Here is a 15,194-nt window from a genome sequence, read left to right on the forward strand (position 1 = left end):
GCTCAGCTAGCACGTGACAGAACCTATGCGCGGATCTAAAGGGGGGTCGGGGGATCCGGACCCCCCCCCGGAATTTACAGAGTTATTAAAGGTATATACTAAACCAACTTAAAGTGATCTTGGACCCCCGCCCCCCTAGAAAACGCGGATCCCCCTCTGGGGATCTGTACAAAGTTGGTACGAAAAGTCTTAGGTACATTGTGTATATGAAGCTTAAGAAGTAAACGACTACCCCCCCCCCCCCCCCCCCTCCAGAAATAGTTTTTTTCACTCTTGGGAAAGGAGTTTACTTTTTTTTTTTTTTTGCTTGTCAAGAATTTTCTAGGTTGGAATTTTTTTTTTGACTGGGGTGGACCCCCCCCCCCCCCACTGGAAAAAATCCTGGATCCGCGTCTGGAACCCCATGCTTTCTCGCTGTGTTGCTTAGTAATACAGGAGGAGGGGCCTACAGAGATTTCTCATTATTGAATAAAAATATTTTTATTGAATTAAGGATCATGAGAAAATGTAAATATAAGGATTTTGTTTTGGTTTTATGATGATGATGATCAATCAGTTTGCTCGCGTGATAATTTTATGCATGAATCCCCCCCCCCCCCCAACCCGGGGTTTCAATAATGTAGACCTCTCCGATATTTTATCTTATCAGACATTTAAATTATAAAAAAAAAAATGGAGGCAGTGACATTAAATTTATTACATCTATATTACATGTACCAAACCCCACCCCCCGAGAAAAAAAATAGCGAAGAATAATTGTTTTATTTTAAAAATCACATGTTCCAGCTACTTTAATTTCAGATATGTTACATGTATTGGGGGGGGGGGGGTAGAATTCTCGACACAAAGTCATTCTTTCGTTTCAGAAATTTCAAAACTTAATGAGTGTGTTTAACACATCCACGCAAATATATTTAGTGCACTTTCGTTCAATAAAATCCTATCTTAAACATCATGCACTATATATATTTTTAAAACAAAAATTCGTCAAATTGTCCCTGATATATATGTATTGTCTGTTGGGATTAGATAATCCAGCTCCAAAATATTTGTACAAAGTCAGTCTTGTGTGGAAGGCGCTCTTGGGAACTTTACAAAACTATTTTTACAACAAGACAAGAAAACCACTGTCTTCTTCATAAGGTATATACATGTAATATGAAATGTCAGTTAATCTTTTTGACTTAGTCTCAACTTGAATGGTGTCAAACGAAAACTTTTACAATTTTATATGTAAATCATTCTAGCTTAAAAAAAATGTTTCACAGACCTAGTTTGGAAAAGGACATACATGAAAATTTGATCGTTGATATTAAATTTGACTTTGACCATATGCATCAAGAAATCATCACTCTGTTAAAATATTTTATTTTCATGATTTCAAATAAAATACAGATGCATTGATGCATTTTATATACAGAAATATAATATCACACAAATGTATCTTGTACAAGATGGTACATATGTATTATTTTTTCAAAAAAAAAGGATTAATTAAAAACAAAAGGCCCAAGGGCCACAATGCTCACCTGATTAACTTTAGTTCTTCAGAAGATCTTAAAAATTATATTGTATACATGTATTTTCCTTGAAAAATTGAGACGGTCACCCGATATCATGGCATCACCTTAACTCTTGGAGCCTCTGAGTCCACACACCATGGGGATGCTCCAAAATCAATATGACTACAAAATGGCCTTTCAGTTATGGCCAAGAAAATTCTTTTCCTGTATATATGCATTTTGTAAAATTTGATCCTGATTTTAGCCATGATGAAAAATAAAAAATAAATAAAAAAATTAATTCACACAACTTGAGTATGTTTGCAAATTAATGGTTTCTTTAGAAGATTTTTAAAAAAATTCCTTATTTAGTTCCTTAAGAAATTTTGATCCCCTATTGTGGCCCCACGCTACCCCCGGGGACCATGAGTTGAAGAATTTAGAATTTACACTACCTTAGGAAGCCTTCATATAAGTTTCCCCTTTTCTGGTCCAGTGGTTCTTGAGAAGATTATTTTTTAAAGATTTTTTCGTATATATTTCAATGTAAAAATTTGATCTTTTATTATGGACCCAAAGGGTCCATGATTTGAACAATTTACAATCTTCAATATGTCTGGAAGCTTTTACATAAGTTTCATTTTTTGAGCCCAGTGGTTCTTGAGAAGATTTTAAAAGACTTTTCTTATATATTTCAATGTAAAACTTTCATCCCCTATTGTGGCCCCACCCTAAACCTGGGGGTCATGATTTGAACAATTTAGAATTTACACTTTCTCGGGGAAGCTTCCATAACAGTTTCACCTTTTCTGGCCGTGTGGTTCTGGTTCTTGAGAAGAAGATTTTTGAATGATCCCAACCTATTTTTGCCTTTTTTGATTATCTCCCTTTGTAAGAGGGCTTGGTCCTTCATTTGAATAATTTAAATTCCCCTTTACCAAAGGATGCTTTGTGGCAACTTTGGTTAAAATTGGCTCAGTGGCTCTACAGGAGTAGTTGAAAATGTGAAAAGTTTACAGACAGACAGGATGGACCAAGAACTTAAAATGGACAACCAGATGAACAGACAGTTGGATGAACACCAGACAAATGGTAATCAGAAAAGATCACCTGAGCTTTAATTCAGCTCTGGAGAGCTAAAAAACACAATGTAAATAATTAGAATATATAAATGCAAACAAATTTTTTCCCTGAAAAATATTATATTGATAAGTGCATGTCAATAAATAGAAAATATATACAATAATTTTGTTAAATAAAACTTGGAGACCTGCTCTTAATTGAAGTTCTGATTTATCAATGGATGGGATCTTAATATTTTCTACATCATAGATTGTGTATGACACCGCTTTTATGGTTTTCCAATCCACAGCGTATAACTTCATTAGTGACTCCTTCATGAACAAAAAAGCATGTCACACCTACAATATTAAATTTTATTTTTAGGTAAAAATCTAGTTAGAAAATAAAACATCTCAAATTGTTTCTTCTGTGGTACAAAGAATTCATTTATATAATTAATCCATGCAATTCTGTTATTATATTCTATCACTTAAAATTTACAGTATTTCATTTGTTTTCATTTAATGTTGAGTAAATTGCAAATTAGATATAGTACAATGCATTATTTATTGCTGCAATCATACTATATAGTCACTAATCACAGAGTTAGGGGTCTAACAGAATACAGTAAAACTTCATAATCCCAAATGCCAATATCTCGATTAATAGAGCTACACTGAAGTGCATTGGCAGTGCCAACCAATTTTTCTCAACATTTTTTTTTTACCCTTGTTACCTCAGTTCTGATGATATCTTTAAGTTTTATCTTGGTCCAGTCAAGTTAGAGATAATGAAGTTTCACTGTATATATACAATGTATTATAAGATCTTTATCATGTAAGACCCTGAATTCTTTGGTTACATGTAGCATCTATATACACTATATATCATGCATTTAATATGATAGGAAGAGAATTAAAACCTGTATTTTTTAACATTATGAGAACAAATTCCTACCTAATTTTGATACATCACGTATGTTTCTGTGTTCATCATCAAAGAAAATCATGTCCTGAAACCCAATTCCACTGTCTTTTTTAATCCTGTCAAAAGTAAATAAGAGTAAAAATTTATATTTATTAGGGATGTCAGATCGGTCAATTTTTGATAATCGGTTACTCGAACATTTTTCCGATCGAGTACCCGGGTACTCGGTAAAGTGTAAATACAAGTGTGTTAATTTTCTTTAGCCATGTTATAAAGCTCTGTCAAACCCCAAAGCTGTTTTTATCACGTTTATAAACGTATATAAACATAGATTCCCATGGAAATGATTTTTTTGTACTAAATTTATTTATCAAATGAACACAAACGACACAATTTATGCATCAAAAATTACAAATGGTTTACAATTCTTATTTAGGATCTATTTGAGCAATGCAGAAAGGAGGACAATCTGTTATGCAGATTTGTGATGATTAAACTAGGGAAAGAGAAGGAGGAACGTTGTTGGGATTGCTAATCTAATTTTTTTTTCATATGTTGGTTGTTTCCACATTATACACTAAACCTACTACGCAAACTGACTTCAACATTTTTTTTAAATCTTTCGTTATTTCCAAATATTTCTTAACTTTGGAATGGGAAACAGCATTTCTATGCATGTCTAATTTCGCTGCCGTATATTAACTAAATAATTTTAAAATGATTTGAAGATAACAGACCATACTTAAACGATGTACAATGAAAACTATCATTGAAGCCATTCAAAAATTAAGGACCGCAAAAGGTGAGAACAGCTGGGTGATTGGTCACTAATTACTGTACATACCCCAGCCACAGGCGATAACGCGTGTTTTACAGGTGTATAGATGACGACACGTTATTTACCGTATACATTATTATGTTCCCCAAACGAAGTTTGGGAACATATTGTTTTTACTCTGTTTCTTATTATTATTATTATTAAGGTCTTCCGTCTCCAACGGAAGACCTTCTTGTTTTCGTTCGGTTTCTTTTTCCCTATTATTATTATTATTATTATTATTATTATTCTTACCGATTTTGTGCACGCAAGTTCTCGGTAACGTCTGGACCGATTTTCATGAAACTTTCAGATCTGATAGGTATTGATCTGAACCTTATTGGAAATTTTTTTCGTTGATGACGTCACTTTCCATCTCGAGATATTTAGGATTTTCTGATTTTCAGAGGGTCGGCTTGTCCTGGAAACTCCTCCGAAACGACTTCAGATATTGAGTCAAGATTTTCAGTGAAGGTAGGGGAAGGTTTGTAGATTTGCAGGCAGGTGTCCAAATCTCTCTAGCGCAAAAGGCGCCGAAGCTCGGTAGGGCTCAAAACATGTCTCAGAAACATCTCACAAAATTTTACACCTTTTCTTTCATATCTTCATATATGTTAAGAATTTGTTAAAACATATAGAAGAAAAGTTGTGCAGAATGATACGACCTTTCATTTGATATCAAGAAAAAGGGGCTGACCCCTAAAATTAGGGGCTCAGAGGGGCCAACAGTCTTCAACCTATAACTCTTTAACGATCAATAATTTGTAATACATTACTGAAGCAAATATGCTTATCTTAACGATTTACGACAATATATGATAAGATTCTGATCATATATTACGTAATAAGGGGTCACAAGGGGCCAGAATGCTCAATCTTTGACGCTTTATATCTCGAAAAGGGGGAATATTTTGATAAGCAATACTGAACAAAAGATGGTCAGAATAATGTTCTAAACAATATGCACCCTTTCAATTTTTGTCAAACGGCCCCATTAAGGACTTGGAGGGGTGGCCCCTAAATATTTCCATTCAGCATATCTCCATAACGAAAAGAAATCTCTGAATAGTTGTTGAACAAAAAGTCTTCAAAATCACAAGACCTTTCATTTGATATCAAGAAAAAGGGGCTGACCCCTAAAATTAGGGGCTCAGAGGGGCCAACAGTCATCAACCTATAACTCTTTAACGATCAATAATTTGTAATACATTACTGAAGCAAATATGCTTATCTTAACGATTTACGACAATATATGATAAGATTCTGATCATATGTTACGTAATAAGGGGTCACAAGGGGCCAGAATGCTCAATCTTTGACGCTTTATATCTCGAAAAGGGGGAATATTTTGATAAGCAATACTGAACAAAAGATGGTCAGAATAATGTTCTAAACAATATGCATCCTTTCAATTTTTGTCAAACGGCCCCATTAAGGACTTGGAGGGGTGGCCCCTAAATATTTCCATTCAGCATATCTCCATAACGAAAAGAAATCTCAGAATAGTTGTTGAACAAAAAGTCTTCAAAATCACAAGATCTTTCATTTGATATCAAGAAAAAGGGGCTGACCCCTCAAATTAGGGGCTCAGAGGGGCCAAAAGTCTTCAACCTATAACTCTTTAACGATCAATAATTTGTAATACATTACTGAAGCAAAGATGCTTATCTTAACGATTTACGACAATATATGATAAGATTCTGATCATATGTTACGTAATAAGGGGTCACAAGGGGCCAGAATGCTCAATCTTTGACGCTTTATATCTCGAAAAGGGGGAATATTTTGATAAGCAATACTGAACAAAAGATGGTCAGAATAATGTTCTAAACAATATGCATCCTTTCAATTTTTGTCAAACGGCCCCATTAAGGACTTGGAGGGGTGGCCCCTAAATATTTCCATTCAGCATATCTCCATAACGAAAAGAAATCTCAGAATAGTTGTTGAACAAAAAGTCTTCAAAATCACAAGATCTTTCATTTGATATCAAGAAAAAGGGGCTGACCCCTCAAATTAGGGGCTCAGAGGGGCCAAAAGTCTTCAACCTATAACTCTTTAACGATCAATAATTTGTAATACATTACTGAAGCAAAGATGCTTATCTTAACGATTTACAACAATATATGATAAGATTCTGATCATATGTTACGTAATAAGGGGTCACAAGGGGCCAGAATGCTCAATCTTTGACGCTTTATATCTCGAAAAGGGGGAATATTTTGATAAGCAATACTGAACAAAAGATGGTCAGAATAATGTTCTAAACAATATGCACCCTTTCATTTTTTGTGAAACGGCCCCATTATGGACTTGGAGGGGTGGCCCCTAAATATTTCCATTCAGCATATCTCCACAACGAAAAGAAATCTCTGAATAGTTGTTGAACAAAAAGTCTTCAAAATCACAAGATCTTTCATTTGATATCAAGAAAAAGGGGCTGACCCCTAAAATTAGGGGCTCAGAGGGGCCAACAGTCATCAACCTATAACTCTTTAACGATCAATAATTTGTAATACATTACTGAAGCAAATATGCTTATCTTAACGATTTACGACAATATATGATAAGATTCTGATCATATGTTACGTAATAAGGGGTCACAAGGGGCCAGAATGCTCAATCTTTGACGCTTTATATCTCGAAAAGGGGGAATATTTTGATAAGCAATACTGAACAAAAGATGGTCAGAATAATGTTCTAAACAATATGCATCCTTTCAATTTTTGTCAAACGGCCCCATTAAGGACTTGGAGGGGTGGCCCCTAAATATTTCCATTCAGCATATCTCCATAACGAAAAGAAATCTCAGAATAGTTGTTGAACAAAAAGTCTTCAAAATCACAAGATCTTTCATTTGATATCAAGAAAAAGGGGCTGACCCCTCAAATTAGGGGCTCAGAGGGGCCAAAAGTCTTCAACCTATAACTCTTTAACGATCAATAATTTGTAATACATTACTGAAGCAAAGATGCTTATCTTAACGATTTACAACAATATATGATAAGATTCTGATCATATGTTACGTAATAAGGGGTCACAAGGGGCCAGAATGCTCAATCTTTGACGCTTTATATCTCGAAAAGGGGGAATATTTTGATAAGCAATACTGAACAAAAGATGGTCAGAATAATGTTCTAAACAATATGCACCCTTTCATTTTTTGTGAAACGGCCCCATTATGGACTTGGAGGGGTGGCCCCTAAATATTTCCATTCAGCATATCTCCACAACGAAAAGAAATCTCTGAATAGTTGTTGAACAAAAAGTCTTCAAAATCACAAGACCTTTCATTTGATATCAAGAAAAAGGGGCTGACCCCTAAAATTAGGGGCTCAGAGGGGCCAACAGTCATCAACCTATAACTCTTTAACGATCAATAATTTGTAATACATTACTGAAGCAAATATGCTTATCTTAACGATTTACGACAATATATGATAAGATTCTGATCATATGTTACGTAATAAGGGGTCACAAGGGGCCAGAATGCTCAATCTTTGACGCTTTATATCTCGAAAAGGGGGAATATTTTGATAAGCAATACTGAACAAAAGATGGTCAGAATAATGTTCTAAACAATATGCATCCTTTCAATTTTTGTCAAACGGCCCCATTAAGGACTTGGAGGGGTGGCCCCTAAATATTTCCATTCAGCATATCTCCATAACGAAAAGAAATCTCAGAATAGTTGTTGAACAAAAAGTCTTCAAAATCACAAGATCTTTCATTTGATATCAAGAAAAAGGGGCTGACCCCTCAAATTAGGGGCTCAGAGGGGCCAAAAGTCTTCAACCTATAACTCTTTAACGATCAATAATTTGTAATACATTACTGAAGCAAAGATGCTTATCTTAACGATTTACAACAATATATGATAAGATTCTGATCATATGTTACGTAATAAGGGGTCACAAGGGGCCAGAATGCTCAATCTTTGACGCTTTATATCTCGAAAAGGGGGAATATTTTGATAAGCAATACTGAACAAAAGATGGTCAGAATAATGTTCTAAACAATATGCACCCTTTCATTTTTTGTGAAACGGCCCCATTATGGACTTGGAGGGGTGGCCCCTAAATATTTCCATTCAGCATATCTCCACAACGAAAAGAAATCTCTGAATAGTTGTTGAACAAAAAGTCTTCAAAATCACAAGATCTTTCATTTGATATCAAGAAAAAGGGGCTGACCCCTCAAATTAGGGCTCAGAGGGGCCAAAAGTCTTCAACCTATAACTCTTTAACGATCAATAATTTGTAATACATTACTGAAGCAAAGATGCTTATCTTAACGATTTACAACAATATATGATAAGATTCTGATCATATGTTACGTAATAAGGGGTCACAAGGGGCCAGAATGCTCAATCTTTGACGCTTTATATCTCGAAAAGGGGGAATATTTTGAAAAGCAATACTGAACAAAATATGGCCAGAATAATGTTCTAAACAATATGCACCCTTTCAATTTCTGTCAAACGGCCCCATTAAGGACTTGGAGGGGTGGCCCCTAAATATTTCCATTCAGCATATCTCCACAATGAAAAGAAATCTCTGAATAGTTGTTGAACAAAACGTTTTCAAAATCACAAGACCTTTCAATTGATATCAAGAAAAAGGGGCTGCCCCTCAAACTAGGGGTTCAGAGGGGCCAAAAGCAATTCATCGATAGCTCTTTGATAATGTATATAAAATCAAAGGATTGAAATCTAATTAGGGAAGTCTATATATATTATTATCTTATAACAAAGATCATAGTCAAAATCATATCTCATCTTATCGAAAAATCGGACGGAAGACCTACTCGTTGCTCGCAACGAGATCTCATCTAGTTATTATTATTATTATTCTTTTTTTCTACTTTCTTCTCCGGTACTTTTTTGTCCGGGAGTGTTCTCATAGAACCTCTCATCCGATTGACATGAAACCTTTTTAGGGTTAATAGGCATGTTGTGTAGGTGTGCGGAACGAAGGTCATTTTGCGCGCACATGCATGCACGTGCGCGCGCGTGCATTGAGTGAAATGACTGATATACTTGATAAAGCCGTAACTTTTATATTTCTTGATGAATTGCTTTGAAACTCAAAATATAAAGATATATTAGTAGTCTAGACAAGTTGACATGGTCAAATTAGCATGAACTCACGCGCATGCACATGCGCTCTCCTCTGATTGGCTGATACAAAAATCTCAATAATTTCCTTGTTTTTTGACGAAATACCTTGAAATTTAAAATATAAGTATATATTATAAGGTGCTACAACATGTTACATAGGAAATCTCTTGAAACCACGCGCATGCAGGTGTGCTGCAATCTGATTGGCTGAGACTTTAAATGTCTATAACTCATTTGGTTTTCAACAAAACATGATTAAATTTACGACATGGATATGCTCATAGGGCTCCTACATTATGATACTATCAAAATTGAATGCAAGGCCATGCATGCGCGTATGCTGAATTCTGATTGGCTAATACTTAAAGGGTTACATCTCTCTTGTTTTTCAATGAAATTCTTTAATATTTAACACAAATGTATGTATTGTGAGACACTATAAGAAAATTAATGTGAAAAATGTAGAATCAAGCACATGCGCTGAAATTTGATTGGCTAATACCCATATGGCTATATCGGAGTAGTTTTCCAATGAAATACCCTTATAAATAAAGTGTCCATCTATACTACAAAAGTATTGTCTAATTTATTGAAGCTTGTAGGGAATGGGGCATCATAAGGAATTGGGGAGTCGTTTGGGGAACATCTGTAACGGTTCCCGTTACAATTAGCACTAGTTTAAGTTATTTTTTGATAAAGTTTTGATAAAAAATATACATCCGAGTAACCGAGTACCATTTTTAGTATTCGATACTCAGACGTTCGATCGAGTACCCGGTTAACCGGGTACTCATTGACATCCCTAATATTTATACATACAATTGAAACTTCGTTCTCTGGAACATCAATATCTTAAATACCATGGAAACAGTTTGCCAGTGCATTTTCTCTGAAAGTGCAAATGACTGCAGTCCTGGGGAGGGAGGTACTTCATGTAATTCGGAGTTAGATACCTTGTATTATTATAACAGAGTATACTGGGGAGTAAAAAATTTACTACAGAAGCAAGTGCCTGTGCTTTCATTGTACCAGTTGCAAAATATTCCTACAACTGATTTATATTTCTATCAAGTAAGTACATTTACTTAATAAAGCAGAAACCTATGACATCATGAGGGTGGAGATACATGTACATGTACCCTAAACCTTGCACAGGAATCATCCTCTGTTTGACGATTAAAACATTAAATCTATGTTTAAATACAGTCAAACCTCATTATCTCAAACTCAATGGGACCAAGAAAAAACTTGGAGATATCTGAGGGTTCGAAATATCCAGGGTAAAGGATTTCCCAATCACTTCGACATATCCACGGTATTCGAGATATCCATGTTTGAGATACCGAAGTTCAACTGTTGATTGTTTCTTGCCGACGCTGATATCTCTCCATTATGACTTACTGTGTTAGGTGGGTTGTTTTGGTTCCTGGATAAATTTGTACATAGTCAAAGTACTGATCCCATTCAAAGCATTTGATTAACTCCTTTGCTTCACTGGTGCAAGATGTTCTAGGATGAAGAGAAAAATATTATATTTAATTCACACTTTCTTAACTGAAGTATTCTTCATGACAATGAAATGTCTTTCAAAATCTTCCATTACATATATAAGTTAAACACCTGCCTTTTTGACAGCAGATCTGTCATTAATATATTGGTATGCTCTGTGAAAGACAACTATTCGTAAATACCTTGAGGCCACACCCACTTTAAATCCATCTCTCTTCAGCTTTTCTAAAATCCTAGGTACAGCTTCATAATAAGGCACATTATTTCCATGTCGATCTTTGACATCTGTTTTGCTGAAATACAAATGGTTTATTACAATTAATACTTTATTGATTATGGCTGAATATTTATTGCACAATCTTCAGTACAAATGTTTTTGTCCAAATTCTATAGTCAATCGACTGATCGATAGAGAGAAGGGGGTTAAGAGAGAGAGAGAGAATGTTTAGTGAAGATTCTTCAGATGATGGACTTCTAATTTTAAGAATTTTGAAAATTGAAATATACAGATTTTACAACCCTTAAATATATTAATTTTTCGCCACTTTTCGTCAAGAAAAAACATCTTACCTTATTTTCTTGAAAGGTGCATCATAGTGCGTGTCAATCCAAAAAGGCCACAACGTGTAATCTGCAAAAACAATGTATAAGAGTATCTGAAAAATAATTATTTACATCTAGCACAGACTACTTAGTAAAGTTTAATTGGTTGTTAAGCTTACCTAGGTCAAAAACAAGTAATTTTGGTTTTCTTTCCATCCTTAAAGAAAGTGAAAGTAGAAGTGAAAGTTGACTTTTAGACAAGTCTAGCAAAATGTTTTCGAGGTCGAGAGGAAAAACATTAAACCAAATACGGTTTAAAGATGCCATTGTCGCATAATTTACGTTCCGGGTAACTTAGCGTTCCGGCCGGAACGCTAAATACCTATAATATTGGTTCCGGGCTATAATAAACGTTCCGGCCCGCGTAAGTTTGGTTCCGGCCATAATAAACGTTCCGGGCATCCAAGCACCCTTTTAAAAACTTTATTTATAATTAATATTTACAAATAATTTGGATTTTTTTCTTTCTCTTAACGGGTTATACGATGCAGCAGGATTTACACGTATATCGATTTAGAAGAAGTCCCAATATACGGTCTTAATACATGTACCAATACTATAATCCATGGAATTATACGTAATTATGTTGTTTCTTTGTAAACAAAAGAACGCGAAGGTGTGAAACTTGTTTACATTGATATACCCCTTCATGTTGTTTTATGACTCCCTTCTATCGATACAATGTGCATTCATGCGAATCGCTGTATGTCACTTCCGCAATTTTAAATGAGTTTTAGGCAAAGGGCACCCCGATCAGCTGGTAATGCAAATACAAGTAGATGAATTATATTTACGATTAAAAAAATTACTGGATAATATTTTGATATCTTTATATATATTTTTTCAAACACCCATTGCGTTTTTGTAAAGCCAACTATATAATTAAATCACATTACGTGAATGAACATAATAGGAGATGTGTGGGCGACGGACTTGCAAAGGTGTGAATAAACATTAATTTCAGCGGAAAATTTATAAAGTATTTAATATGAAGAAAAGCAATTTCCTGTAATAATTCAGTAAAAAATTTTGTGGATTTTTTTTTTCTCGGATAAAATTTATTTTTTAAACAGTCAATGTAATGCCAGCAAAATATGACGAACTTTAAAATTTCTAAGATCCCGATTCTAGCAAAGGTTTCAAGGTCACGGCTAAAAACTATTGAATAAAACTCAGCTCATTTTTATTTATACAGGTAAGTGCACTTATCAACATTTGTAATAATAACTCTGAAGAGGAAATGTAATACAGATACAGATTTGTATTTTACAATCCTGAGAAATTAATAGTATTGTTGAGCCTGCGCAAAATCCTACCCCCCCCCCCCCCAACAGGGGGCAGAAAACTTAGCCCGACTGGCTAACGGAAGAGGCATAGATATAATTATAATTTACTTAACAATTTGTTGAATGTAAGTATGTATTTTGATTTCCGCTTAAATGTCACATTTTTCACTAAAACGTCCATTTTTCCCCGCTAAAATGTCGAACGCCGAGATTTATATACCATGTATTCAGAACTCAGTTTTCAAAAGGCATATCTGAATGATATATTATATAAATAAACGAAGTTTCAAAACAATAATTATTTGGGAAGAAGAAGAGATTATTCTGTAATTCTGTTGGAACATGTTTTCCGCTATAGAATGCAGTGGAAAATGGAAAATATCCCCCTCCCCCCGTGAAACTAAAATGCGGCGTGTAATTTTCGTTAGTTTAAAACTGCACAGCTCCATTTAAGTTAGACGAATTAGGCTTTCATCTTGTAATCTTGAAAATGAGACAGGACGTCATAATAAAATACTTAAGGAGAGTGGAATGTGTAGAATGTGTTCAAGTGAACATGCGTGGATCTAAAAATAATTCAGGGGGGGGGGGGGGATGTTGAAGATGAAATGAGAGTTGTTATAACGTACGAACGAAAACTTTAACTGGGAGGGGGCAGTGGTGAAGTAGAGGATGAATACCATTTTGTTTTAAATTGCCTGCATTTTGAAAAGCTTCTATAAAAATATGTCGAGAAGTATTACTGACAGAAGTCGTCTTTTTTTCAAATTTGTACAATTATTAAGTGCTCACAAGGTCCATGATCTCTGTAATTTTGGGACATATATCCATTATGCCTTTAAGTTGAGAAAAAGTTTTTTTCTTATATGATATGGTAATTCTCCATGATATAATTATATATTACGGTTGAGTCATCTATAAAAACTACCATACAATGCCATTGTGTATTATTTTGCATTGTTTGTTATTGTTGAAATGCGATAAGATATATGTCTAAAGCAATTGATAATAATATATTTTTAAGGCTAAAATTGAAAGATTATGTGTCAAAGACAGGGTTACATACTCACATTAAATACTGGAATTGTTTTAGATTAATAGTTAAAAAAAAGTTCAAACGCTTTAACGTAAACACATTAGGTAAAGTGAGTCGTAATAAAAAACAAAATGCGTTTGTGAAACACTGATGCTCCCGCACGGCAGTCTTTTGTGAAGGGTAAAGTTTCTAAAGTGCAAGTTAAACTCTAAGCTCAAGGTCAAGAGATCAAAAATGTTGTTTTCCAAAAAAGGACCCGTATCAATGAAAATACCTGTGAAATATGAAAGCCCAAGAACCAACCGTTCAAAAGTTATATATGGCCAAGGTTATAGTTTTTAAAAAGTGGGTCAAACTCAAAGGGTCAAAATCAATGATACCCAGGGAAAGGACCCGTCACATGAAATATACATGTGAAATATAAAAGCCTTAGCATCAAATGTCAAAAGTTATGGCCAAGGTTAAATTAAAGGTTTTTTTTTTAATAGTTCAAACTCCAAGGTCAAGGTCAAAATTGTTGGTATCCTAGAGAAAGTCTTGTCATACACAAATACACCTGTGAAATTAAAATTACATATACTCTGGCTATTGTAACCTGGAACGTCTACTATAACCGTTAACTTGGTCCCGGGTTATTTTATCTTTGTTATAAAGTGGGAGAAAATGAACAGGTAACAAATAACTTTGAAATTACTCTTATATAAATATTGCATATAGTTGAATGCACCCCAAGAAAACCATTGTCAATCGAGGCGCAGCCGAGGTTGACAATGGTTTTCGAAAGGTGAAAATTTTAAATGTTAAACGCAACTACATGCAATATTTATTATATTATACTGAATTTTTATACAAATACATGTACACATAACAGTGTTGCATGTTGCTACGCTGGAATGCGTGGCTTCATCATTCAGCGGGTAATCGTGTTTTTTTAACAAAATAATGTTTCTCGACGAATCAGTTTTAACTAATTTACATGAAAGTATAATATCAGAAATTGTAACCCGGAAAATTATTTGTGGTTCCGGGCTACTTCATCTTCGTAATAAAGTGGAAAAGAAACAACCTAGTAGCAAAGATATTTGAAAATACTCTCAGCACTTCCAACCCAGAAAGTTAATTATGACCATAAATTGGTTCCGGGCTACTTAACCTTCGTAATAAAGTGGGGAAGAAACAACCCAGTAACAAAGATATTTGAAAATACTCTCAGCAATTCTAACCCAGAACGTTAATTATGACCATAATTTTAGTTCCGGGCTACTTTATCTTCGTAATAAAGTGGAAAAGAAACAACCTAGTAACAAAGATATTTGAAAATACTCTCAGCAAT

General features: G+C 34.5%; 1 protein-coding gene across 1 annotated transcript; it reads right to left on the reverse strand.

The window, feature by feature from the left end:
- Nucleotides 1-1,348: 1,348 nt before the first annotated feature.
- On the reverse strand, nt 1,349-11,712 carry LOC133184954 (magnesium-dependent phosphatase 1-like). The gene is made up of 6 exons (XM_061320053.1): nt 11,659-11,712; nt 11,507-11,567; nt 11,119-11,229; nt 10,829-10,936; nt 3,522-3,607; nt 1,349-2,923 (listed from the first exon to the last, which is right to left on the reverse strand). Exons 1-6 carry the CDS (start codon nt 11,693-11,695, stop codon nt 2,829-2,831), a joined length of 498 nt encoding a protein of 165 aa, XP_061176037.1. The 5' UTR covers nt 11,696-11,712; the 3' UTR covers nt 1,349-2,828.
- Nucleotides 11,713-15,194: the final 3,482 nt, after the last annotated feature.

The sequence above is a fragment of the Saccostrea echinata genome, unplaced genomic scaffold (assembly GCF_033153115.1).
Source record: "Saccostrea echinata isolate AGI-Se365-2 ecotype Australia unplaced genomic scaffold, CSIRO_AGI_Sech_v1 ptg000001l, whole genome shotgun sequence".
In the NCBI taxonomy this organism is placed as follows: Eukaryota; Metazoa; Mollusca; class Bivalvia; order Ostreida; family Ostreidae; genus Saccostrea; species Saccostrea echinata.